This window comes from Bactrocera oleae, chromosome 5 (genome assembly GCF_042242935.1).
Source record: "Bactrocera oleae isolate idBacOlea1 chromosome 5, idBacOlea1, whole genome shotgun sequence".
Classification (NCBI taxonomy): domain Eukaryota; kingdom Metazoa; phylum Arthropoda; class Insecta; order Diptera; family Tephritidae; genus Bactrocera; species Bactrocera oleae.
In genome coordinates this window covers 35,654,884-35,681,133 of record NC_091539.1, presented here as the reverse complement: position 1 = coordinate 35,681,133, position 26,250 = coordinate 35,654,884, and the positions used below count along the sequence as shown (strand labels likewise).

At 34.1% G+C, this 26,250-nt stretch overlaps 1 protein-coding gene across 1 annotated transcript in view; it reads left to right on the top strand.

Annotated features, from left to right (window-relative positions):
• The window catches only part of N (neurogenic locus Notch protein), a 141,684-nt gene that overhangs the window by 89,475 nt on the left and 25,959 nt on the right, over nt 1–26,250 (top strand). The window contains exon 5 of the mRNA XM_014232084.3: nt 16,472–16,605. Coding sequence (XP_014087559.2) covers nt 16,472–16,605 — 134 coding nt within the window. The remainder of the gene's footprint in view (nt 1–16,471; nt 16,606–26,250) is intronic.

The window sequence follows — 26,250 nt, the reverse complement described above, 5'->3', positions numbered from 1 at the left end:
GCCATTATATTTTCGCTCCTTTTGTTTGACTAAACCAAATGACATTTCTAATGTCGCTTCCACTAAATCTCACTAACGAACTGTACGCCATAAATAATGCGATAGATCGGCACAATTAAAATATAAAAGCGATTAAGATAAATCAGTGAGTAGCGTTTAATATATTTGCAATTCGGAATTGAATTAAATTGACAAAATGTGAATAGATTAAAAAATAAAACACAAAACCGTGCGTTTATTTGCATACGAAAATGGTGGCGTCGCGAATGCCATGTCGCGCGCTTGCTGATTGGCTGAGCCGTCAAGTAGTAGACGAAAGCGCATGCGCATTGGAACACTAGCACTGTAGAAGCGAACATTGTGAACGCTCCGTCCCATTGGGCACGAGTTTGGTTTTAGTTTTGTAGTACACACACATACACATATACATATAGACTTTGCTGCCACATATGGTGCCATAGACTACATTCTTTACAAACAAATATATATATATATATAAATCGTATGTGTACGTTTGTATGCGTTTGCGGGGCTAAAATTTATTGTTACTTGCTTTCTGGTGCCGCCACAAGAGCGTGCACACACACCCGTACGCCGGTTGGTGTCAGCGGGTGCCTCATGGGCTTCGAATTTCCGGTTTTGTGTTAGAGCAATCGACAATCAAACAAATTAAATGTGATTTTTCTCTGCTTTTATGTGGTTTCATTAACATACTTAATTTTATTTATTTGTCTTCATTTTTTTACCTTTTATCTGCACATAATAGTTACAAAACTCTGAAGCCACCTAACCGGCGCAACTAGGTGGGCTAATGGCATCATAAAGCAAAAAAAAGTAATTCAAATAAATTAAACTAGAACTAATAGATAAATGCTAACAAAGTGTAATGTCAATTAGTTGTTGTTGCTGCTTTATTTTTTGGTAGCAACTAAAGTGCGATCGAAACATGTGTTTTTCGATATTTAGTGATTGTAGTTGGTGGCGTTAAAATTTGTTGGTTTTTTATTATTATTATTTTATTTTTGCATTTAATTTGACGTTGTCAGCGATTTATGGCGCTTGAGCTAAACTTGTGTGGTGAGAAAAATGAGTGCCGAAATAAATGTGAAGGTGGTGTTGTAGTAGTGACATGGTGAAAATTTGGTAAGATTTTCAGAAAAAAATCCCATACAATTTTAATAAAAGTCTGCCAAGGTAAGTCTCATTACCAAAGTGTTCCTAATTTTGGGTATACTGCATGCAGCATTAGTAACCGTACCGCAAGTCAACTGCATTGTTAAGGGATTATATCCATTTGCAAATCAGAAAACACGCTTTTTTTTGTGAATTTTTTTATTTGAAGAGGCGTTTTATTTGATATCAATAAAAATATTGCGCATTCACAGAATTCTATGTTATTTAATTATCGGCGATATATTTTGAAAAATTTTTCAAACGTTTCATTGTTCCTGAAGCCGTACTTCAGGCGGACGCCCGAAGATTGATATCTGGCGGCTAGGAAAATTTGTATACTCTCGCAATTTGTTGCTATAGAGTATAATAGTTTTGTTCGTCTAACGGTTGCTTGTATCACCTAAAACTAATCGAGTTAGATATAGGGTTATGTATATATAAATGATCAGGATGAAGGGACGAGTTGAAATCCGGGTGACTGTCTGTCCGTCCGTCCGTCCGTCCGTGCAAGCTCTAACTTGAGTAAAAATTGAGATATTTTTATGAAAGTTGGTAGACATATTTCTTGGTACCGTGAGACGGTTGATATGGCAGATGAGCGTAATAGGACCACTGCCACGCCCACAAAACGCCATTAATCAAAAACAAATAAATTGCCATAACTAAGCTACACAACAATATACAAGACTCTTCTTTGGTATACAGGATCACATTGGGAAGGGGCATCTGCAGTTTAAAATTTTATTTAAAAGTGGGCGTGGTCCCGCCCCCTAATAAGTTTAATGTGCATATCTCCTATACCACTGAAGTTATAACAACAAAATTCACTGAGAACAAATGTTTTTAGCACTATCTACGATGTGAAAATGGGTGAAATCGGGTGACAACCCCGCCCACTCCCCATATAACGGTACTGTTAAAAACTACTAAAAGCGCGATAAATCAAGCACTAAATACGGCAGAAATATTAAATTTTATCTATGGGATGGTATGCGATGACTTTAATTAATTAGATAGAGGGCGTGGCACCGCCCAATTTTAGGTGAAAACCCATATCTTGGGATCTGCTTAACCGATTTCAACCAAATTCGGTACATAATATTCTCCTCATATTTCTATGTTATAGTACGAAAGTGGGCGAAATCGGACTACAACCGTGCCTATTTTCCATATAACACCATTTTTAATTCCATCTGATTCTTTCACTTTCCACTATGCATATCAAGCAACAATGATTATATCGGGGTAAAACTTTCCGTGAATAATACATTTAAAGTATGCCACCTGGTGACCAAAAATTGTCTAAATCGAACCAAAACTGTTCAAACCCCTAGGTACTGCATATGTGGACCCAGTGCCTATAGTTGACCTTTTACCGAAAATATCGGTTAATCCACAAAGAAATCTTAAACGAGTATACCATTTGATTTTGCGAGAGTATAAAATGTTCGGTTACATCCGAACTTAGCCCTTCCTTACTTGTTCTACATAAATTTATGTCAAATCCAAACATCTAATTAATTCGACAGTTACCTGGCAAATATATCTCAGAAAGTTCTATGAAATTTGCAAGTTGAACGATCCAGCCATTTCGAAGAAATTTTCCTTACCGATTCTGAAAACAGCGTTTGTTTTTGCTGGTCACTACCTCGGGATATTTTTCGAATGGATATTTATCTATTGCATGATTTTGATAATCCCAAAAAATCTGCTGCTTCGCATAATGAATTATATGTACAATATGTTTTGTATGTATGTGTTTGGTGGACCTCATATACTTTAGGAAAGCAATTTAAAAAAAAAGCGTTTTTAAGTTTCCCATTATTTTCAATAAGATTCACATCGAATTTTTGATCTCGTCAATTATAATTTCTCAATTCTTTATATGTATTATCACATACATACATACATATACACATGTATATCTGCAATAATTATCTAAAGTTGTTCTACCATCTATGTTATATGAATCCACAAGTGGTTAAACATTGCACTAAATGCTCACAACCGATCTAACCACATGCTCATTGAACTTCACCGCCCGTGTGTGTTGTGCTCAGCTAATTGATTTTCACAAATCCATAATTCAATAAGCGTTCACAGTTTCTTATTTTCAATTAGTAGCGTTGTGACTCACTTCTCTAATTTTATGCACAAACACATAGTTATAAGCTATATTTATACCGATGTCTCGTTGTAACTAGTTCATATCCCATCGTAAAAATAAACTTAATGATTTACTAAGTTATCGCTTCCTCCTCGACTAGAATTTCTAGTTTCATATGCAAAAGTGACATATATTAAACAGTTTACTTCCAGATGTATGTATGTGTATGTGTGTTTGCATGTAGTTAGTTAATCATGTAAGTAAAAGTAAGGTGCATTGAGAAAAAAGTAATTTCAAGAAAATTTACATCTAGAAATCGTGTCCAGGTGATTTGCATGGTTAATAGTCGATCGCTGGTTTCAAGACCTTCTGGAAATGTTAGAGAGTTTTTTCTTAGAACTGTTGGTATTTTAGTTGTCAAATTAAGACTTTCAGAGTATTTTTGTTTACATAACGATTCAAGAACCGAGAGCAGAAAATACTACTTGTATTTATTAAATAGTAAATTAGTAGAGTAGATCTCCTTACTCACTCAGTTTGGAGCAATCTGAACAGATATTACTTCTTCTATGTCCACTTTCCTTCAATTCAATTCTAAAATCTTGGTCTCTATAGTATTTCGAAATCCATGCAAAGAATGTGTGCAAAGAATTATATTAGCTTTTACGGACTGTATGTTTTTCTAGTTCTAAGAGTTTTAGAATTTTACAACTAATCAATTTCTAATTACATGCTAACGATATTGATTTGCGACTAATTAATAATTAATAATGATATGTGTGGAGACTCATTAAGTCCTTATTGCACCTCATATATGTAGCATAATCCGGGTATAATTACCTTAAAGATTACTTACGCAAGTTTTGTGCTGAGTATTGATTACCCAATAACCTTTAAATCGCTAATTCAAAAGCTTTTCCGTTCATTGGAATCAGTAATGGTTGATATGATTCCCGAATAATGGAACTAAAATTGTGCAATTAAGTTACGTTAATAAAAATTTGTACTAAAGTATTTTTAATTATAAAAGAATTACAATGCAATTGCAGTGAAAATCCATAACTAGAAATATTTGTCTAATCGGATTATGCAAAGCTTATCATTCAGATTGCATTTATGAACAGACTTTTTTCCACGTAGATATCTAAGCATTACTATCCATTACTTTATGTGTAGATAGATAATATTATTTTTAAATTACCTCCTGTTCTGATTACACCAGAAACAAATTAAAGGCCGCATTTACGAGTATACTACCACTAACCAATTAAGAGAAGACTCCTAAGGAATCAAAGATTAAATCGAAGTACTGTCAGCGCTTTGCATGAGTATTAACTGCTCGTAAAAGTATTTATATAGACAAACAAATTTAATTTCGTTAATAATTATTTAATCGATTAGAAGTGCATATCTTAAGCCACGAGATTTTGTGCGATAATTAGACATTTCCGTCGGCTGATAATTACGGCTGAATATACTTTTATGTGAATGTATATATAGATTGATTCATATGCAGTAATTTGTGTGGCATTAAATCATTTATCTTGGTAGGAAGTCTCTCACAATTCCACTTAGTATTTATACCTGTTGGTGTAACCTTTGGGTGCGTCGTTGCCGGTTATTTTTGGCAATTAAAGAATTTGGGAAGAAGTAAAATAAAACACAAGGCATGCAGCTCAAGCATATTGAAGGATTGCATTAAAAAGTGATTTAGATTTCATTCATATTTCTAAATCCGGTTCCTTTTGAAGTAGTTCAGTAATTACACTATTTCGAAATGCAGTGGTGAATGTTCCACTGATTATTGTTGAGCACTCGGTAATGCGACTGAGATTTTTATTTAAATAATCTTAGACACTACCAATAATAATTATATACAAATATTTATTAAAAATATATTTATTTATTATTTGAAAACCACATCGACCGATAGCGTTATCCTCAGTTTGCAGCAAAATACTGCTAAAGATTTTATATGCAAATTTTCCCTCTCCATTATCATTATATCATATGAGCTTACGCTTGCTGCGGCCATACGCTTAATTATTGTTTTAATGTGCGTGTTGAATTTTGCTGGCGGCAAACAGTTACAACAGCAACAAACCCCTAGCAGCAAGATATTTAAAAGAGGCAAATAACCGCTGAGACGAACCACTGCTCAACAATAACATAATATTATTATTATTATTGGCTGCTATGGTTGTAGTAAAAAAAAAATAATTAAAAAATTGAAAACAGCGGTAATACAATACGCATTCGATATTCCGTTTGCACAGTTCATTGGCCAATTATACATATATACAACAACAACAAAGATAATAACAATTGTGCGTTTATTTGCTTTATGCATATTTCCCATATTATCGTTCCTCCGATTGTGCATATTTCATATTTCCTTTATTATTATACTCTCGCAACCTGTTGCTACAGAGTATAATAGTTTTGTTCATCTAACGGTTGCTTGTATCACCTAAAACTAATCGAGATAGATATAGGGTTATATATACATATATATATGATCAGGATGAAGAGACGAGTTGAAATCCGGGTGACTGTCTGTCCGTCTGTCCGTCCGTCCGTGCAAGCTCTAACTTGAGTAAAAATTGAGATATCTTTATGAAATTTAGTAGACATGTTTCTTGGTACCGTGAGACGGTTGATATGGCAGATGGGCGTAATCGGACCACTGCCACGCCCAAAAAACGCCATTAATCAAAAACAAATAAATTGCCATAACTAAGCTCCGAAATAAGATACAAGACTGTTATTTGGTACACAGGATCACATTAGAGAGGAGCATCTGCAGTTAAAATTTTTTTTAAAAAAGTGGGCGTGGTCCCGCCTCTAATAGGTTTAATGTGCATATCTCCTAAACCGCTAATGCTATAATAACAAAATTCACTGGAAGAAAATGTTTTTAGCACTTCTATTGACGGTGTGAAAATAGTTGAAATCGGGTGGCAACTCCGCCCACTACCCATATAACGGTACTGTTAAAAACTACTAAAAGCGCGATAAATCAAGCACTAAACACGCCAGAGACATTAAATTTTATCTCTGGGATGGTATGAGATGACTTTATAGGAACCGCGTTCAAAATTATACACAGTGGGCGTGGCACAGCCCACTTTTAGGTGAAAACCCATATCTTTAGATCTGCTTAACCGATTTCTACAAAATTCGGTGCATAACGTTCTTTTCATATTTCTATGTCATAGTGCGAAAATGGGCGAAATTGGATTACAACCACGCCCCTAAGTACTGAATATGTGGACCCCAGTGCACATAGTTGACCTTTTACCGAAAATATCGGTCAATCCACAAAGAAATCTTAAACGAGTATACCATTTGATTTTGCGAGAGTATAAAATGTTCGGTTGCATCCGAACTTAGCCCTTCCTTACTTGTTTTTTATTTACTTTTTCTTGAAAATCTATTAAATTTCAATCGGTTTCTACGCCAATATTTTCGGTTTTATCTTTCGTTATAGTGCTATTTTCGGATTTCTTTCTACTCAAATATTTATTAATAATAAATCATTGGAAATTAAGCGTATTTGATTTATGTTGGAACATATGTTTTTCCATATACATATTTACGTATGTACATATGGCCATAATGTGTTTATTTAATATAGTCCCTGGTGAAAACAATATAAATTTTAATTTTAATTAAAATTAAAAAACAATTAAATTAGGAAATATATTATATAATGTTTAAATTTCCCTTGCAATTCTAATAATCCATCAGCTATGAGTGTAACAATGCCTGTGTGTTTTCTCCTTTACCAGAATCGTTTCCGTCACAATACATACTTTTTATCGTTTTTGTTCATAAGTCACTTTATTTATACATTAAATTCAAAAACAAAATAATTCTTGAACATTTTTATATATGAAAAATAATACTTAATAAAAGTAATGTATACCTATTAACTTAGAATTTAAAAAACAATGTTTCTTTAGAAAAAAGAAATAAAAGTAATATTTATTTTAATCATTAAATTTAAATTTTTTAATAACATTTTACAAAGATGTGATATCCACTTACAATTCTGAGCAAACGCGATATACACAATTATACTTTTACAGCATTTACAAAATGTAATCTACTGTAATCATCGGCGTTGTATTTTGAAAAATGTTGGCTTATTTTGATGACATAGGCGATTTCCAAGAGAACCTCCGAAAATTGGTGTCTGGCAGTGAAGAAGATGTTGCTGCTTAAAATCTTAAATCAAAAAAACAAAAAAAAAATTATTATTAAAATAGATGAATACATGTAAAATCGAAATCAAAGTACCAGTTTTTTTTATTTTAAATTTTGACAAAAAAAAGTCGTTATTTAAAATTGCTTAAGTAATCGAAATTATTATCAAGAACCTTATACCTTCGATCATAACCTGAAAAATATATCTTTGGTCGTGTGTAAATTTCAGTTAAAAAATCAGTCGGTCCAGTTGTTTTGGAGAAGCTTTCCTCACCGACTCTGAAAACAGCTTTTAGAGAAAAACGTGTTTAAAGTTTTGACAGCCGATTTCACTAAGTTAAAAAGTCTTACAAATACGTTCATATCTCTGTCTCCATGTGCCAGATGAACTTTTAATTTTTGGATAATATTCTCAAGCATATGCACAATAGATTTTCGATCGAAGTTCACAAGTGGATATAACCCCTTAAGGTTTTTTTTTGTATTGAAAATTGTCTTAGAGAAAAAATATGGAACTACAATTTTTTAAATAAAAAATTTTATTTTTTAAAATTGAATTACATTTTTATTTTTTACATTCTTTCAGTGTTTAAAAAAGTTTAATTACAATTATATGTTTTATTATGAAAGAAGTCATTTGTCTTCTGTTATGTTTCATTAGTTCTTTACACCACAAACTAAATACCACAGCTTTAAATTTCTCACTACCTCAATAAAGCTGAAAAGATTTCGAAAATAAACACAAGTAATTTTCCACCGTTATTTCTGTATAAGTCTAATTTTCGTTTAATCAAATAGCGTCAATCGATGCGTCTCGATGACTCCGCGCACAAGCAACGACCTTATTTGTCCATATTAGCCTTATATAAAGGTGTGCAACATGTACAAGTTGCATGCTTTATGAAAAGGAGAAATAATTAAATCAATTTCTTCTGTGTAATTAAAAAATAAGTGTGTTATTGCAAATAAGTATTTGATTCGTATTAATTGGATACCATAAATATAGATGAATGCCTGTGAATAAGATTTATGCATTGTATGTGTTTAAGCTTTCTTGTCCTCATTTGATTTAAGAGGATTTTTAAAAAGTTTGCCATCTTCATAAGCTAAAATTAACTTAAACTATATCTAGCGACCCCTGACAAGCCACTAAAAAGCTCATTAAAAGCTCTATACTTGTATAAAAATGGTTTTCCCAATAAATAATAATTTTGATACTATTCGCATTAATCAGTAAGACAATACTTTTTGTCTTTACAATCGAATTTATTTATTATGTTTATATTGTTTTTCGACCTAATACCCCTCTCCAATGATAATCAATTAATTTGAGCTTATGATTTAATATTTCTCCGAAACTTTAGCGACAGTCAGAGTTCATCAGTGACAATCGAAAATGATTTATTCCTATTTTCTTAGCAAATCAACGCCATTTTTGTTGTTGTATAAGCATTTATTGCCGTTATTTCATTGCTAATAGCTGAAAGTCTAATAAAATCTTAGTTTAATGCACCTATACACATACATACATACAAACATACAATCATATGCACACTCTCTTTGGCCTCCAAGTTTTCCACCTCTTCACTCACTGTCTTCAATGTTGCCGCTTGTGTCTTTATTGACTTTCTCAGCAACATTGCCACTACATGCTGTTGCTGCAACATCACACACACTTACATACATTTAGCGCTGCGGCCGCGTCTGAAATCTTTTAATTTTTCCGCTGAAATTTTCTTCCACTCACTTGAGCGTTTTTCCTATGTGTTGCTCATTTGCAACGAACAGTTTGAACGTTTGGCGAAATAAAGACAAATTTGTTGTTAAAGCGCTTTTTTCTCAGGCCCATTTGTATTGTTGCACTTTATTGTTGTTATATATGTATATTTGTAGTATTGCTATGCTTTTTTATTGTTTTTGCAGTGTTATTGTTGTTAGTTTATTCGTCGCACCGTCTGCTGGCCATTTATGGGCAACCTTATGCGAGAAAAAAAGAAAATTGTTTTTGTTATTTTTGTGTTTAGCGTTGTTGTTGCTTATTAGTTGTAAGCAATGTCTTTTGCGGCAGTTCAGTCAAATCGTCAGTAGTCAGCTCACGTCGTTAAGACGACAAACTGACTGTCTTGTAGACAGACTGGACGTCAAATGGTGTGCGGACGGACAATTGGTTAGCCAAGCGAGCTGTGAACAGGTCTTTTAGGGCTTTTTTAATTGAGCAGAAAACAAGGCAGAAGGCAACAAAAATAAGCGAGTAGTTGTAATTGCAATAGTTAGCTATTTAAGCGAACGCGGACGGACACACAAAACCACTCGTGTGGCTAACTGTTCGCATTTGTACTTTAATTTGTTTTTTTTCTTCTTCTACTTCTTTTTTTAAATAGAATTTTGAGCATTTATTTAATTAACTCTAATATATGGTTTAATTGATAATTTAGTTAGCTGTCTTAATTACTAGCGCTGTCTGCGTGTATTAGTTTACTAGTCATGTACCGAGTTGTTTTTGCTGTTTTTAGCGTTTTCTAAGTAAGTTTCTTGCTCTTTACCTTTTGGGGACGCGCTTGTAAAATCGATTAGGACATGAAAAAACAAACTAAATTAATTTGAAAAATATGTAAAGGTATAAAATAAAAGAGTTATCGAACAATAATTCGTGCAAAAACTAGAAAATAAAATACTAAAAAATAATAAATCAGAAATTGCCAACAGAAAGCTTTTGTAATTTTTTTTAATATTGTGTAAACTATTATTAGCAAATAAAACTTTTAAAAAATATTATTTAAGCAAGTAGATATTTATAAGTTTTATAAAAATAGCTCTAAAATAAAAAAAAAATTAATAAACTATAAATAATATAAAAATTAATTCAAGTAAAATTAATCAAAAAATATGATAAAACCAAAAAAGTGCTAACTTCGCCTACAGCCAATCTATAACACCCGCCTCAGGTGCAGTTCTTATAGTATAAAAGGGTATAAGCTATTTGTTGTATAGGTCTGACCGGCACAATATATATATATATATATTATTATATATTATTATATATATATATAATAGAATCTCCGTTGGTTCTTTCAGGGTGTTAAAACTTTGGTGGCAAACTTAATATAATATATCCAGTTCATGATAAAAATATACCTACATATACAATATAAAATTAATATAAATATGTACATCTTTTAATAATAAAATTATACAATTTAAATTGCATATATTTTTACTATAATTATTATTCATTTTATTATAAATTTGTTTCTACAAATATTTTGCTATATAATGCGCACGCTGTTCCATACTTAAAACACAATATTAATCACACACACACTCACTCATAAAACTTGCTCCGCGAATGTCATACAAATTGCTTTGGCACTTCCGTTTTCACTTTAAATAAAAACGTATTCAAAATAAAGTAAAAAAATGAAAAAAAATCAGTAAAACTTCCAACCATTCAGAAAGCGTAACGGATTTATTGCGTGCGATTCCAAACTTCAGCCATGCAAAATGCCGTAAATGTAACAGAACATACATATAAACGAAAGTCGCTACTGAACTCCATTTAAAATCGAGCTGAAGTAAAACAAAAACCAAAATAAAATAAATAAAAATGTCATTACATTAGGATCATCTTCAACCACAACACATCAACGGTTTAGCTGCAGCAAATCTGCGACGACACCTGTGTGTGCGTGTGTGTACGTTTAACTATGCATATACATATATATGTGTGTGGGGTTCTGTACAGCCGATTGTGCAAATTACAGTGCGAGCAATGAAGTGCCGGGCCAACAGCTACTCAACTGGCAATGCCAATGTCGGTGGCAATGATGTGCTGATTGTGATGATGATGATGCTGCCACTGCTGTTGCTCTTGCTCTTGTTGTTGTCGTTGTTGTTGCTGGTAAACTAATCTGGCTACTGTCATTTACGTAAACCAGAAAAAAAATTCGAAAGAAAAAACCTTAAATGTAGCGATTTTTAACTGCAACAGCTGTGCCCCTTTTTGCATGCTACCTGCTAGAATGAATGCAGTTGCCACTGTATGTTGCACTTTGCTACTCAAACGTATCAGTTGGATGGATGGCAAGCCATTTAGGCAGTCAGTCAGCCGGGGCTAGCGGCTCAGTCAGTCTGCGGAGGCTGAGTGCCCATTAAAATTACAGCAGCACTAGGGGCATGATTATGTGTGTGTTACGTATGTACTTATGCACATACATACATATTTACAAATGTACATACATTAATGTATTGTATATGCTATGTGGCAGAGTGGGCACTGGTATCTCGTATCACAGCGACCGCCATGCTCGTGATCATGCCTCAATGGCATTTTGCTAGATGAGGCGAATCTCTCTTCTGTCACCTTGTTCTCTACACCGTCTACCTGAGTGACTGGATTGCTGGCTGTCCAGTTGTCAGCCACTTTAAACTGCGCCACAAACCCACTATTTGCCACATTTTGTTGCTGTCTCTTAAAACTATTTTCCTGCTTAACTAAGTTTTTCTGTCGGGATTTGGTTTATGAGTGTGTGTATGTGTTCTGTATGTGCCGCAGGAATTATAGCCTGCCTGTAAACTTGATTTCCGACAGGCCCACTGTACTTGTCAGTCAATTTGACAAATACGCAATTAGAATGCGGAACTGGATCAGGAATCTTGTTGCACGCTAAAAACTAATAAGAGAAAGAGAAAAAGAGGTAGAGGGTGTGCACAGGAAATTTGTAAAAAAGTGGTCTGAGTAGTTGGGGTCACTGATGGAAAATTTATATTAGATAAATACTTTTTCGAAACAAGGTTTTTTTTTATATATTTTACCTCACATATTTTATAGGCATATACATCTATATATAATATTATACTCGTATATAAACGAAATCTTGACAATTAATACGTTATACTTATACATATACGAGTATAACAAAAAGAATAAAACAAAATGAAAAATATTCCACGAAGAGCTTTAACTTATGTTGCCTTTGTTTTAAATATTTACCGACAGCAATAAACAACAACAAAATGGTGGTTAACAGACCTGTACAACGACCCTTGCTTTTGTAGACTAGGCTGCAATCGCTGAAAAAGTTATTATATATATATTTTTTTTTTTTCTAAACTATTTTTTTTTTAAGAAAACTTTTTCAAAAATATTTACTTGTATAAAATTGCAAAAGAAATTATTATATACCCTGAACAGGGTATATTACGTTTGCGACGAAGTACGTAATATCCAGAAGGAAACGTTGTAGGTCCTATAAAATATATACACTCGTATATAAATGAACAGCGTGACGAGCTGAGTCGATTTAGCCATGTGCATCTGTCAGTATGTACGGCCATCGGTATATGTGTATATACTTGAACTAGTCCTTCAGTTTGGAGATATCGATCTGAAAGTTTATACACATTCTTTTCTTCCCAAGAAGAATTGTTAATTTGTTGAAGTTGTCGATATCGGACCACTATAGCGTCCATACAAACTGACCGATTAGAATTAAGTCTTTTTATATCGAAAACTCGAAGCCAATGCTACATCTCCCGATTTCCCTTCGATTCCTTATATATGTATTTGTACATATGTTGATATTAATTTGCGAAAAAAAGACGAAGTCTTCAAAATAAAACTAAGAACCCTGTAGTTCAGTACACGCGACTAACGTCATTGCGAACTTTTGTCTTTAATTCTGTACAACTGATTCCACACTATTTTTAGTCATCTCATGTACATTACATATGTAGGTTTGTTATATGGATGTATTTTATGTGTGTGTCTTTCTGCAAGCTTTGCTTTGAGCTGACTCAACATAAAACTAGCGTAAGCTTATGTTTACCTTTGTGTATCGTCTGCCAGAACACAAAGTCAGCGCTGAAAATTAATGTTGAAAGGAAGTTGTAAACGCCAGCAAGCGAATGAAAGGTAAAGTGGAAGAGACTAAAAGCCAAAGCACAAGCAAATTAAAAAAGAAAAGCCGGACAGCATTAAATCCAATTTAAGTACGGAAAACCAGAATATATACGTGAACATACATATGTATGTGTATGCGACGTCCAAGAAAAAATATATAATAAAATAAAATTTAAAATGCAGCAAAAATTTCAACATCAAAAAAATAATAAAAACAAGACTCCAGCATAAAAACGTCGTCACATGTGTTTTTATAGCTTATATACATACATTTTTGGTGTTGTGCTTTTCATTTTTTCACTTTTTGCAGACCGAAACATTACGGTGATGAATTGTATATGAGTGTAATGACAAAAATTTTGCTGTTAGTTTTGAGTATCCCCCTCTTCAATACGCTACTTGACTTTAGCACTTTTGGCTACACAAAATCTTATAGTTGGTTATATGTCTGTCCATAAACTTTGAAGACTTTTTAGCTTAACGCAATATATACGAGTATATACATTTTGTGGTATTAGACGCATCGAAAAAAACTAGTTTGATCCAAAATAGAACTAATACTCATAGATTGAGGAAAACTATCCAATTCTGTAAGTTTACTAATATAAATTTTTTACCTCCTCCTTTACTCTTTTATTACCACTAGAAGCTATCAAAAACACATTCAAAACTCCATTCGTCTGGCGAATAAGCAAATTTATGAAATGACATTTTGACACAAAATGGTGGTGGGCGCGACGATGGTTCCAGGAACTCGTGCAACCTGAAACAAGATAAAAACGTGATCTTAACTAACGTCAGACTTGCAAGCGTTTTGGATGTTTTTTTGAAAAAACAGTGTTAAATTTCTACCAAAACTTGGCAGTAACTGGTTTCTAAAAAAGTTTCAAGTGAATAAGTGCAATAATATTCAAATACCATCCTTGCGCGATTTAGAATAATTGACTGATCTGAACGCTAAGTAGAAAATTATTTTCACTATTCTAATAACTGAATTAGGTCTTTAGTAAAAAAATAAATTTTAAAATCCACACTGGTTTAACTTCTAAAACAGAATCACTTCTGAAAATATTACGAAATTACAAAAGAATAATTGGAACAAAATAAAATAGGATATGGATCTATAAAACAATCACTTTTAATTCCACAGAAAATGTATGTTTCACAATTAATCAGAAGAATAGTGCGCAGTTATTCTCTCAGAGTGCTATCATTTTTTAACCTGCATTATCAATACATATTATCAATGGAGAAAAATCATAATACATATGTATTTCAACTATCATTAAACATTGCTTACTTGCATAATATTATGCATACAAATAAAATAATTTAAGCTTTTCGTTTATTTCCAAATATTTAACGGGTGCATTGAAATCAAAAACTTTTGTTTAGCTTTTGTATTAAAGCGCCAAAGTCGAACCAAACCACAGTTATGGTGTCTAGTTTCATATAAACGTCTCATGTTTATTGTCTTTTTATCGTATATACAAATAATTCGTATATACGAAAAGCAATACAATTGCATTTACTGTGGTACTACAGGGCGTATGAGTGACATGCGGGCGAACACATTTTCGATTGTGTGAATGCTAGAGGTAAACAAAGACATTTAGAACATTTAATTACAAATATTATATTTATATCATGTTACATTATTTGTTTGACCGTTATACAAAGTGTAATTCAAAAGTTTCAGGACTTTTATTAAAAAACGAATATTATTTGTTTTTTTTTTGAAAAATTTATTGGTCGCCTTCAAAATAGTCTCCTTCCGCCTGAATACAACGTTTTGCACGTTCAAGAAGGTTATCGAATGACTTTTTTAGGTCATTTGTCGGTATAGCGTTGAGGATGACGGTCGTCGCCTTTTGGATGGCATCAACGTCAGCATAGCGGTTTCCTTTCATGGCCAAATGTAGTTTTCCGAACAAATAAAAATCGCAGGGTGCCATATCAGGCGAATAGGGTGAATGGTTGATGATATGAATGCGATTTTTGGTCAAATTGAATGTTGGATTCTGAGGTCTTTTTCGTGTTGTTTCAAAGTGTACGCGATAAATCGAGCACAAACCTTTCTGAGGCCCAAATTTTCTGTCAAAATATGCTAAATCGACGCTGCGGATATTGATAATTCCGATTCCATATATTTAAGCGATGATTTCGGCTCTTTTTTAACGAATTCACGCACAATTTCCGTGTTTTTTTCATTCAAAACATCTTTTGGCCGGCCCGAACGTTCGTCGTCTTCCAAGTCCTCCCGTCCCTCTTGAAAACGTTTAAACCACTCGTGAATACGGCTACGGGATAGACAATCATCGCCATAAACTTGTTTCATCATTTGATGAGTTTTGGTAAAAGTTTTACCAAGTTTAAAACAAAAGTTAATGTTGGCTCTTTGGTCGATGCTCATTTTCCGACCGACACTACAAATGTAATGTCACATGTAGCGCGATATCTCAGCTGTTATACAAGTCAGCTGTTATATAAATTTTATACGACAACACTGAAGAATACACAATTGAGGGATAACAATTTCAGACAGATGGCGCCACTAGAATTATTTTATTTGTGCCTCGAAATATTTTCTGTAGTACTTATGAGAAAGTTTTATAAAAATATATTAACAGTATAAATATAAAAAGATATCACTGGCAATATTTTATAATGATTATAGTTTTTTGTTGACATGTCATATTATATTTTATTATACCTTATTTTGCTAATTATATTTGTTCTATATTATTTTTTTTTAATACTTATTTTATAATTTTTCTTCCTTCCGACTTTTTCAATTTTTTTATATGTTTGTATATGATATACTATAATTTAATTTTTAAAATACAATTTTTATAGACTTATTTATTTTTCTTATAATTTATATTTGGCTGAAAATAAATTTATTTTAATATTTATAACAATTAATGTTTATAAAATAATTTTCTTAAATGTATTTAAATAAAATTTTTGTTTAACAAATATTTTTGTTTTGTGCAACCTTATTTTTTGTTATGCTAAAATTCCACTTCATACCATATTAAACTAATTCTACTAAACTAATTTCCATCATCTTTCTTCCTCAGATGCATGTGTCCAGGCGGCTATACTGGCAAAAATTGCGAATCCAAGTACATTCCGTGTGCGCCATCGCCGTGTCAGAATGGCGGCACCTGTCGTCAATCGAATGGTCTAATGTACGAGTGCAAGTGCCCATCTGGTGAGTGCCTTTTGAATTAACTAACATACGTTTATATAAGCCTACATACCTATATTATGTGGCATCTACGCATTGCGTTGCACGCTGCAACCCTCACAGCAAGTATACTTGTATTGCAACAACACGCATATTTTTCATATAATTGCCACAATTAATATGATGCTATTGCATTAAATTAAGCCATGCAACATGAAAGCGCGCATGCAACGGCTTGGCAGGTCGACAGCTCACCTAAGTGGCAATGCGAGTTGCACAATTTTAAGCGACTAATTGCCGCTAATCTCCGCCTCAAAAGTGCCACTGCGCGGTGAGGCAGGCAAAAACTAGGTGCATTTAATGTTAATGCATATATGTCTGTATATATATATGAATATGTTTATGTTTGTAGTCTATGTTTATTTTTAGTAGGAAAAAGCTAAGCTGACGCGTAGCAGGCAAATTGCCAAGTTCGTTGTTATTTGTTCCGTAAGTGTTGTTGTTGGTGCTAGCTATATTTGTTGCAGGCTTTTGTTGGCATATCAAAACCACCCATCCACGAGCGATTAGTTGCATTGTTCCCCACTACATACATATATAACCCCCATTTTCTTCCCCTCCACCACCTTTTTTTATGCGTATTTTAATTGAGATAACGCCAACCAACCAGCCGCGTTGGTGCATCAGTGCTGATGGTGGCCGCACCAACAATTCATCGCCTGATTTCTGTTACCTTCAGCGACTTCTGGTTTAACGGCTTTAGCGCTGGTGTTCCTTACAACAAACGCTTAAGCAAGCAATAGTACTTAGGCAATCAAAACATTATGCACCTGGCCGTTAAGTTACTGGCCGCCGTGGTTGCCACGACGAGTCATCGTAACTTGTGCTAAATAGAATTTACAAAGTTCAAACCAGTTTTAAAAAAAATTTTCTCATTTTTTTCGCTCTCTGCGAGCATACCATAGAATGGCATTTTACTTAATATCTGGCAATTTACTTAATATATTGTACATGCAACAATAATTCGACGAGTTGACGAGATAGTTGGGTTTAATTGCTCACAATGTTGTTAGATAATTCTGCTTATGCTGGAATGGATGTTTTCGAAATGACGGTAATATTTTATCTTCGAAGATGTACGATCAAATTTATTCCGATTTAGTGTACATCAGTAGCTCATAGTCAAGGGCATATTTTTTTATTTTCTTCAAGTACCCTCTTTTCTGTGGTTGTAGCGGCATTTTTGAGAAATGCTACCGAGTTGACGGTCCTCGTCAAGTGTAAGAACCGCCTCAAAATCACCGAAATTATATAGCAGTACAACAAACTCGTTTCTCCAATAACATCTCTTGACACCTTATAGAACAGCACAGTAAAGTAAATCCATTATACATACATTAAATTTAAGATTTTATTAAACACAGTTAGAATGATCCGCTTAATATGCAATATTTTAATCGATAATTTGTTGTAGTTTTGAAGAGTATTTTATAATGCCAATCTTACAGAAATCCGCGTCCCTATTTACAATAAACTGAGATAATCGATTTGTACAAACTTCTTTTGAGGCGAGTTTTTCTCCTACAAAATAATTCGTCATAGATAGGAACAGGTACTAAACACTTGGTGTCCGCCTAAGAACTTCCCAAACAAGCTTCAGGTTCTTCTATTGAATCCCTATTGATGTGCGTAGCCTTCCGTTGTCCTATTGAAACACAATTTCTATCCCATTGGCCAAAGCTGACGGGTTCTTTGCGATTTTTTTTATTTCTTTGTCAAACACTCACTATCTAATCTTCAATATTTATGCTGGCTAATCATCCACAGCATATCTTAACATCTTACAATTATTGCGATTACAATTATCATTATCGTTGCGCCACTTCAATTACTTAATTGTCAGCATCCTTTTGAGTGGCAGCCAGAAGCGCCATCAATTAACTACAATACTTACTAAATAATTGCGCAATGGAAGTGTGAAAATGTGACAGCACAGCATTGAAATAACTCACTAAACAGACATTAAATGAACTAAACAACAACAAACAGCATACACAAGTCACGCTTCACGCACTCACAAGCTACATATTATATAAATGAATGTATGTATGTCAGTATGCAACGAAATAATCGCCGTTTTCTTCACGCCAACCGACCATCTCACTTGCTATGGCAAGTAAATTCTGCAACTAATTGAGTTATTATTATAAATTGAATTTATATTAATAATTGCGTACACTTGAGAATTCTCAATGGTCAATATGCGTGAATGCTGATGACCAGTGGTTATTTAAACAATGTGTAACTGTCAACGGTACAATACAATACGATCTTAGCGCGCAGACTCAAGCCGCAAGCATTGATCATTTCATATTTGTGGTCGAATATGGTGACCATGATCTCCAGACACTGGCGCGAAAGTCAAGTGGAATGAATTTTTTCAATTGAAAATGGAAGACAAATTGCTATTCGATACATGTATACATACTTACATACCTGTCTATACGTATATATAATATGTATATAGATTAAATGTATACATACATATACAGACTTGTTTGACATTCACTTAGCCGCCAGTTGTCTGGCTAATGCGTTCAGCATGTATATCCGTCAGATTCGTTCTGCTTGGCGTTTACAGCTTCGATTGGTATTACCCACATGATCTGTCCGATCTTACTTTATTTTTCCACCTCCATTTGCCATGCTTGGATTTGCCCCATTTGCTTGGTGGTTGATCAATAAATGCGCCGCTACTATTGAGCGCATTAAATGATTATTCAAGTAAAGGTGTGGCGGCTATAAATCCTGTTTTAGTGCGAACTAAGCGCTATTTTTATTGTAAATATAATCGCACGATCGCACGCCAATTGACTAGAGCACACGCGATCATGCCTCACCCTCGAACGAGTCGCCTTGAAGGCGAAGGGTGTATTCTGAGCTTTTCGAAACCATATAGCATATGTGTTTATATGTACATACAATATGTTATAAACAACCATGTTTTATTTGCTTTAGTTTTTAAGTTTTTACGATTTAATGCGATTTGATTGATATTTATTAAATTACTGCCGATCCCGACAACTTGGAAGTGCATTAGATAATTTTGTAATAAAAAAATAGAAATGATTTTTATGGTTTAACTCGAAGGTGTTCTCTCATATCTTCGAAATCGACTGTCAAAGTTTCTTGCATATGGAAAATATATTATTTAAAGTGTTTAACAAAACAAAACAAAAAAAAAACTATTAATAAAAAACATAAACGATAAGTTTTACAAAAAACAAATAAACAAAATATTTTACATGATATTCTTCAGCCCTCTAATGAAGGCTCTACAACTATGGTAGAATAAGAATTCCCGCTAAATTCACATTGAAGTTCAACTTTGCCTTCCATATCATCTCTTACACTGCAATAATCAAAATTACCCCAAATTAGCTAATAGTTTGCTTAAACAAGAAAAAAAAAATGATTACACCGAAAAGATATTTGCTTCCAAAAGTTTTTTCCTTCACATTCCAATTGCAAACACGATTACCCCACAAAGGTAGTAAAGTAGTGTCTGCAGTAATGGCACAAATAATTCTATTCTAATCTCGAACTCGGTAAGGCCAAGTGCTGACAAAATTATAAACGTTCATATTAGAACGATTTGACGTTGAAGGAATGAGCGCGCCATCGTCAGCGTCCAACGACGACGACGGTATCATGCCATCATTTCTTGAGTCAATTTCAAAATGATTATTTTTGAACCCATTCAGTGACTCAATAGCACACAGCTGCAGCGCCGCGCAACGCCTCCCACAGGGCATTAGACAGTACGACCGCGCGACCACGCGAAATCGTGATGCACGCGCCAAGCTCAAGACTTTTAAACTCACCACTGCCGCCCAAAAAAACCAAGACCAAATACCACATCCGCACTAGTAGACTCCCGCATGCCGTTAAACCGCAAAGCTCTCAACAGCAGCATTCGGCTCGCACAATCAAGTGTCTTACTCTCCCACACTCTCTCAATCGGTTATCAGCATTGCCGTCTTTACATTTCACTCCGCATGTCTGAGTTGAGTGCCGTCATTTGTAGAAACTTGCTCGCCACATTTCAACAGCAACCGTATTAGGGCTATTAAGTGCTCATCTTTCTCACCTTGCGGCTCAGAAAGCCGCTGGTATGCCAATTTCATTTTTCCATACCATTTACAATTGTAATTCCAGCGATTTCTACAACTAAGCAAATACTATTGCTAATGTATAAGGACTACTATTGATCCCATTATCGTGTTTTTGTTGTAATTTTTCTAGTAAAATTATGACCTTACCCGAACCGATTAAATTTATTTAACTCAGAAGAATTTTTTAGCTTTAAAAAGTGCTTTTCGTAGAACACTTTCGCTAACAAAAAGACAAAAACGCACGCGCCTACGAAAGTAAGCTCGGCTTAGATTTTTCTTTTCAGACGTTGTAGCAAAAATTATTTGGGGAATGTTTTCTGATGTTAAGAAAACATCAGGCTTTAAGGCAAGTCTTCAAATTACTGTTTTTTTTTTGCAGACTTTTTTTTTCTTCCCGGAATTAGTATTGAGTTAATAATGAACCGTTGCTAAAAAAATTGATACATAACTCCCAAAGAAGCAATATTTTATTTTACAGTATTCTTGAAGATTCCGTGTTGTCTTCCAAAAATTTTTCACCCGTATAATAACGAACCTTAGCTACAAATTTACATACATAACTTCCGAAAAAACGAATACTGAGGATAGTCCGTTAATATGTAGTAATGATCAACGGATAACTTCTCACCGATCCCCACTTTTCAGCATATGTAAAAATAGAAAATAGGTTTCGAACCGAAAATATAATGAAAGTTTCTTAAAATCAAGCGATCCTCGGTTTTCTATCAATAAGACCGTTTCTTTGATCTCTTATGTATTTCAACGAATAACAAATAACTATATCGGAACCATATAACGAAACAACCATAAATTCCCTATGATTTCCTGTATCCATTTTAACAAAAGAAAAGAAAGAGAAGAAAGACAACAAATAACTTCACACTTTCAACTGTCTTGCCGCCATCGACGCCAATCACGAAACAATCCAAGCTGAGCCCAAGCAATCAACGAGCTAACAGCTAAATTCCGGCAGACATTCATCATCGGCGCAACAAAGCCAAAACGAAACACAAACTGCACAGGCGCAAGCCAAAGGTGCCGAACACCAAAGAAATGCCATGTGCAGTTTGCATGAGGCATGCAGGCGCGCACAATTCCGCGAGAAGTAAAGAGTAGAGAAAGGTAATCAATCTATTCGACGACTGTGGTTCACTTCGTTTAATTTTACGACACCGTACTGCATAGACTTCGGTTGAGTTTCGGCTGCCGTTCGCTGTTCGGCTGTGACCAAGCGGTATATCGGTGGCGATACTGTGCCACAACGCTGATGGTGGCACGTTGCATTGCCACAGCAGCGGTATGCATTTGCTGCATGACCTCCTTAGGGCGTAACTGTAGTGGGAGCGTCGATTGCTTCCTTGCGCCAACTTGCTGTCAGTCCGACACCACAAACAACATTCATTATGAATTGTGCATGCACAAACACATACTTACATATTTTGCTTGCAGCATTTAATGAGTGGACATGATTTTATTTATTTGTAATTTGTTGTTGTGCCAATATTGCAGCGAAATGCGCGCGCGCGTCTGCCCAAACTAATTTGTTGCCAGTGTTGTTGACCACCAATGCTTTGGTTGCAACATTCATATGCAACATCTTTGCATTTCATTTATTGCTTTTGCGCTTTGTGTATGCATATGTGTGTGTGTGTGTATTTTTTCGATTTTCTAGCGCTCATCACTTATCAAAGAGAATGTGAAGTCCCCGAGGTAACTGGGATACACAAATTTTACAATCGAGATTATGACTTTTCTACTTTTCTTCTTCTTCTGCTTTGGCGGCCTCAGCCTGCCCCATCAAAATGTGGCAGCAATGGTAGTGGCATGCATCACTGATCGGTGTGATTGGTTCCCATGATTATTGGTCATTTGCTGCTGCTACTTTGCTACTCGCCTCTTACTTGCAGCATAGATTGCAACCTTTTTTGTTGTTGTGCTTTGTTATTGTTTTATTATTTGCCAACACCGTGTCGTCGGCCCCAAACACACACACACAGCTAGATACAAGCATGCATATAATATATGCAATATTTTAACCTACTCACCCAGCGCGGTTAAGTGTAAACTGTGACTTTCACAAGATTAGCCGCGTTGAAGATGCTTTTTATTGGCAAATTAGAATACTCTTCCATCCTTTCTTTGATTTTGTTGTTTGTGTTAAGCCAATAGTAAGCTAGAACGTATTTGATTGTTGTTGGTTTTAAGGAAATTACTGCCTCAAACTGATTTATTTTACTTATGCGCATTCTTTTATTCACCAATCAGCGTTTCAGACTCTTTTTTTCTGAAACTTGCGTCGCCATATTTCTTACCGTAATTCGCTTTTTGTTCGCCAATTTTCATTCCAAACACAAATTACTTGATCTTAACCGCAAAATACAATTTAAATAAATTGCTAGGCATACATTCATATGTACATAGATTTATAGAATAGCATGCGAATTATTTTCTTAAGAATACTAGAATAATCAAAGCTTATACTATGGGTTTTCCATGGCTTAAAAAGAGACCACTGCTTGTAAATATTAAAAAGTGGAAGAGGCATACATTTAAGATCAAATTTTACCCGGACTGGTCCATTTAAATTTCGGCGCAAACCGAATCGATAAATATTTTTTACCTTGATTGGTACTGCCTCTTTTATGTTAGTGATGCTTGATCTCCATATGTCAATTAGTTTCTGCTTGGCAGCTGTTTGTTAACGACGCGAAAATTTGTCTGGCGATTTTTACCATGGAAAAACAAATTAAACAATAAGCTTGCTTGAAATTTTTACTGTGAAAATGGACTCATGGCTACGGAAATCGTTGAAAATGTTGCAGAAGTATTTTGAAAATACAATTTTCAAAACTGAAAAATCCGCTTTGGTTTCTAATTCCATTACTAAAGCAATTTTTAATGTATTGTCTTTATACACCATAATTTCTTAATGTATAGATTTTAATTTTTTAATTTTTTTTTTAATTTAAACTTTTTTAATAATTAAAATTTTCTCACTTCCGTTGCTCCGCTCACTTTGTGTAGACAATTCTTTTTTTTTAATATATGTTTCTTTTTCTTATATACGTTTGTATTGTACCCAATTTCGCCAACACACCGCCAGCAGCTAAAATCGTGATGCCCTTTTCACGTGCCACCAACAACACTCCAAAATCATTTCCTACATTTCCTATACAATTGTTTAGCCAGCCAGCTTGCTTCATATTTTCTTGTTAATATTTCTACCACACTTATTTTCTACTTTGCTATTGTTGTTGGGGCGTATATTAACTAAAAATACTTTCGACATAAAATTCAAATTTTTCGCAATTTCGCATAAAAATGAGTAATGACATGCAGCCCCGACAACAGCGTCGCGCAGAGCAACTGCCCAGAGTTGCCGGTGTGGCAGCTGCAACAATTGCTGTTGAGGCAAACGCAGACACATTTGCATACACAGATATCTATGTATGTGACTACACGCACACACAAAAGCTGAGCTTAATTCATAAGCTCCACTCGAACAATAGTCAGCAAGCTAGCCGCGGCGGCGTTGGACAATCAATGTGCCTATTTACAGCAATATTTTAGAAATCCTTCTTTTTTTTGTCCTCCTTTTTTCTAAAATACTACTTCTGCTTGACTTGGCGCGCGTGATGTCCAGCGGGTGATTCCGCTGCGAAATTGACTTGACTTGTCTGACGTAGAGTGAATTTAAAGTTGGAGTTCGCGCTGGAGTTGAAGTGGTACACGAATTGACATGCCTCGGTTGTTGCCGCAACAGCAACTACGGCATTGCGTGGCACAAACGCCTCGATTGCAAGAGAAAAAATACGAAAAGTTGTACCCAAATCAAGGCACACAACTCGTATCTGCTGAACCCAGCCTCTTTTGCTCACCCTTGTACACTTTTAGACTGAGATTAGATGTGATTTCGACGGTGTGATATATGTACACGCATTCTTTTATTACAAGACAGACAAGCTTGTATGGATTTAAGTGCTGTCGCTGATATCATTCATTGTTGTAGTTTTTTTTTTGTTGTCTTAAACAATAATAAATTGGATGATTAATAGAGCGAGTCTATAAAATGTTAATTGACTCGATTTGACAATCATTTGACAGTCAGCTGATCGGCTCTCAGCATGCTTGCGTCCAATGGATTGGTTATTTGCCGGCTGTTATGTTTGTATGTGTCAGCAAAAAGTTCATTTGCGTTTCCAAATAAACCGCTTACGGCTATTTGTTGCAATTCTTCTGGAAAATGTTCATGAAATATGTTGTGAAAAATTGCAATATCTCACAAAAGTAAAATTGAGGATACGCTTGTAGGTGTAAAGGACAGAAAATTTAGTAAATATAACTCGCGATTATGGAAAAAAGGCAACTTCCGAATAGAATCTAAAAATATTCGTGATACCATTCGAGTGTATAGCAACAAATTTTGTTACGCCAACTTTACAGTAAAACCAACCCCGGATTTGCCCAAACTCCATAATCACCATTATAATTAGTGTTTAACTGGGTAAAGTCTAAAATTTCAGAATTTCCATGCATATCTTGTAAATACTGTTTTAAGATTTCATTTCGATGACCGATGAAGAAATTGAACTTATGATATATTGAAAAGCCAAGAATTAGAAACTTAATAGCTACATATATACTTATAGAATATACATAAGTTTACTTAAGGATCGTATCTATGTTTAAATAAATGAAGGTGTCACATTAAAAAGCTTCCCGAGTTTAAGAAGTGAGTGCATTTCTTCTTAGCAAAATAATAATTCTTAAGTGACCCATTTAAATAAATCATAAAGAAAATATAAATGAGATAAAATTATTTATAAGACCGCTAATATGAGCATTGACCGATTTTTTTGTTATTATTGTTGTTGTAAACGTGGGAGCGAAATGGTTCCAGTTAACGGCACTCGTATAAAGTTTAGTTTAATTAGAATTATCTACGAAACCGTAAAGTCACAATATTCTCTTCATTTCACAGCGTGTCACTTGAACAAATTACATGCATATATTCATACATACATACGAACACACATACATGTACGTATATAAGAAATAAATAAATGCTATATTTATATGCAAACCCTGTAAATCGTAACAATTTGTGAATGTTGTTTGTTGTTGATGGAGCGAAAAAGCATAAGTTATTAACAACGTGAGAAAAACATATTTCTGGGATTAAAAAAAAGCAACAAAAAGAAAAACTAGTTAGTGTTACATATTATCTACACAATTTTACTTGCATTTAATACATATAACTGTTGTACATAGGATATATTGTATTAAAATCTTTAAAATAAAATTTTTTAATTTTTCAAATCAAATTTTAGTAATATTTTAAGTATAATAAGGTTTTTATAATTGAGTAATTTTACTTAAAATATATATTTTTTATCAATAGTTGGTGTTTAGAAAATCTCACTTTAATTTGTTATTGCCAACGGTTGCCAAGTGAAGCCGATAAAAAATGTCATTAATTTGAATGTCACTGAAT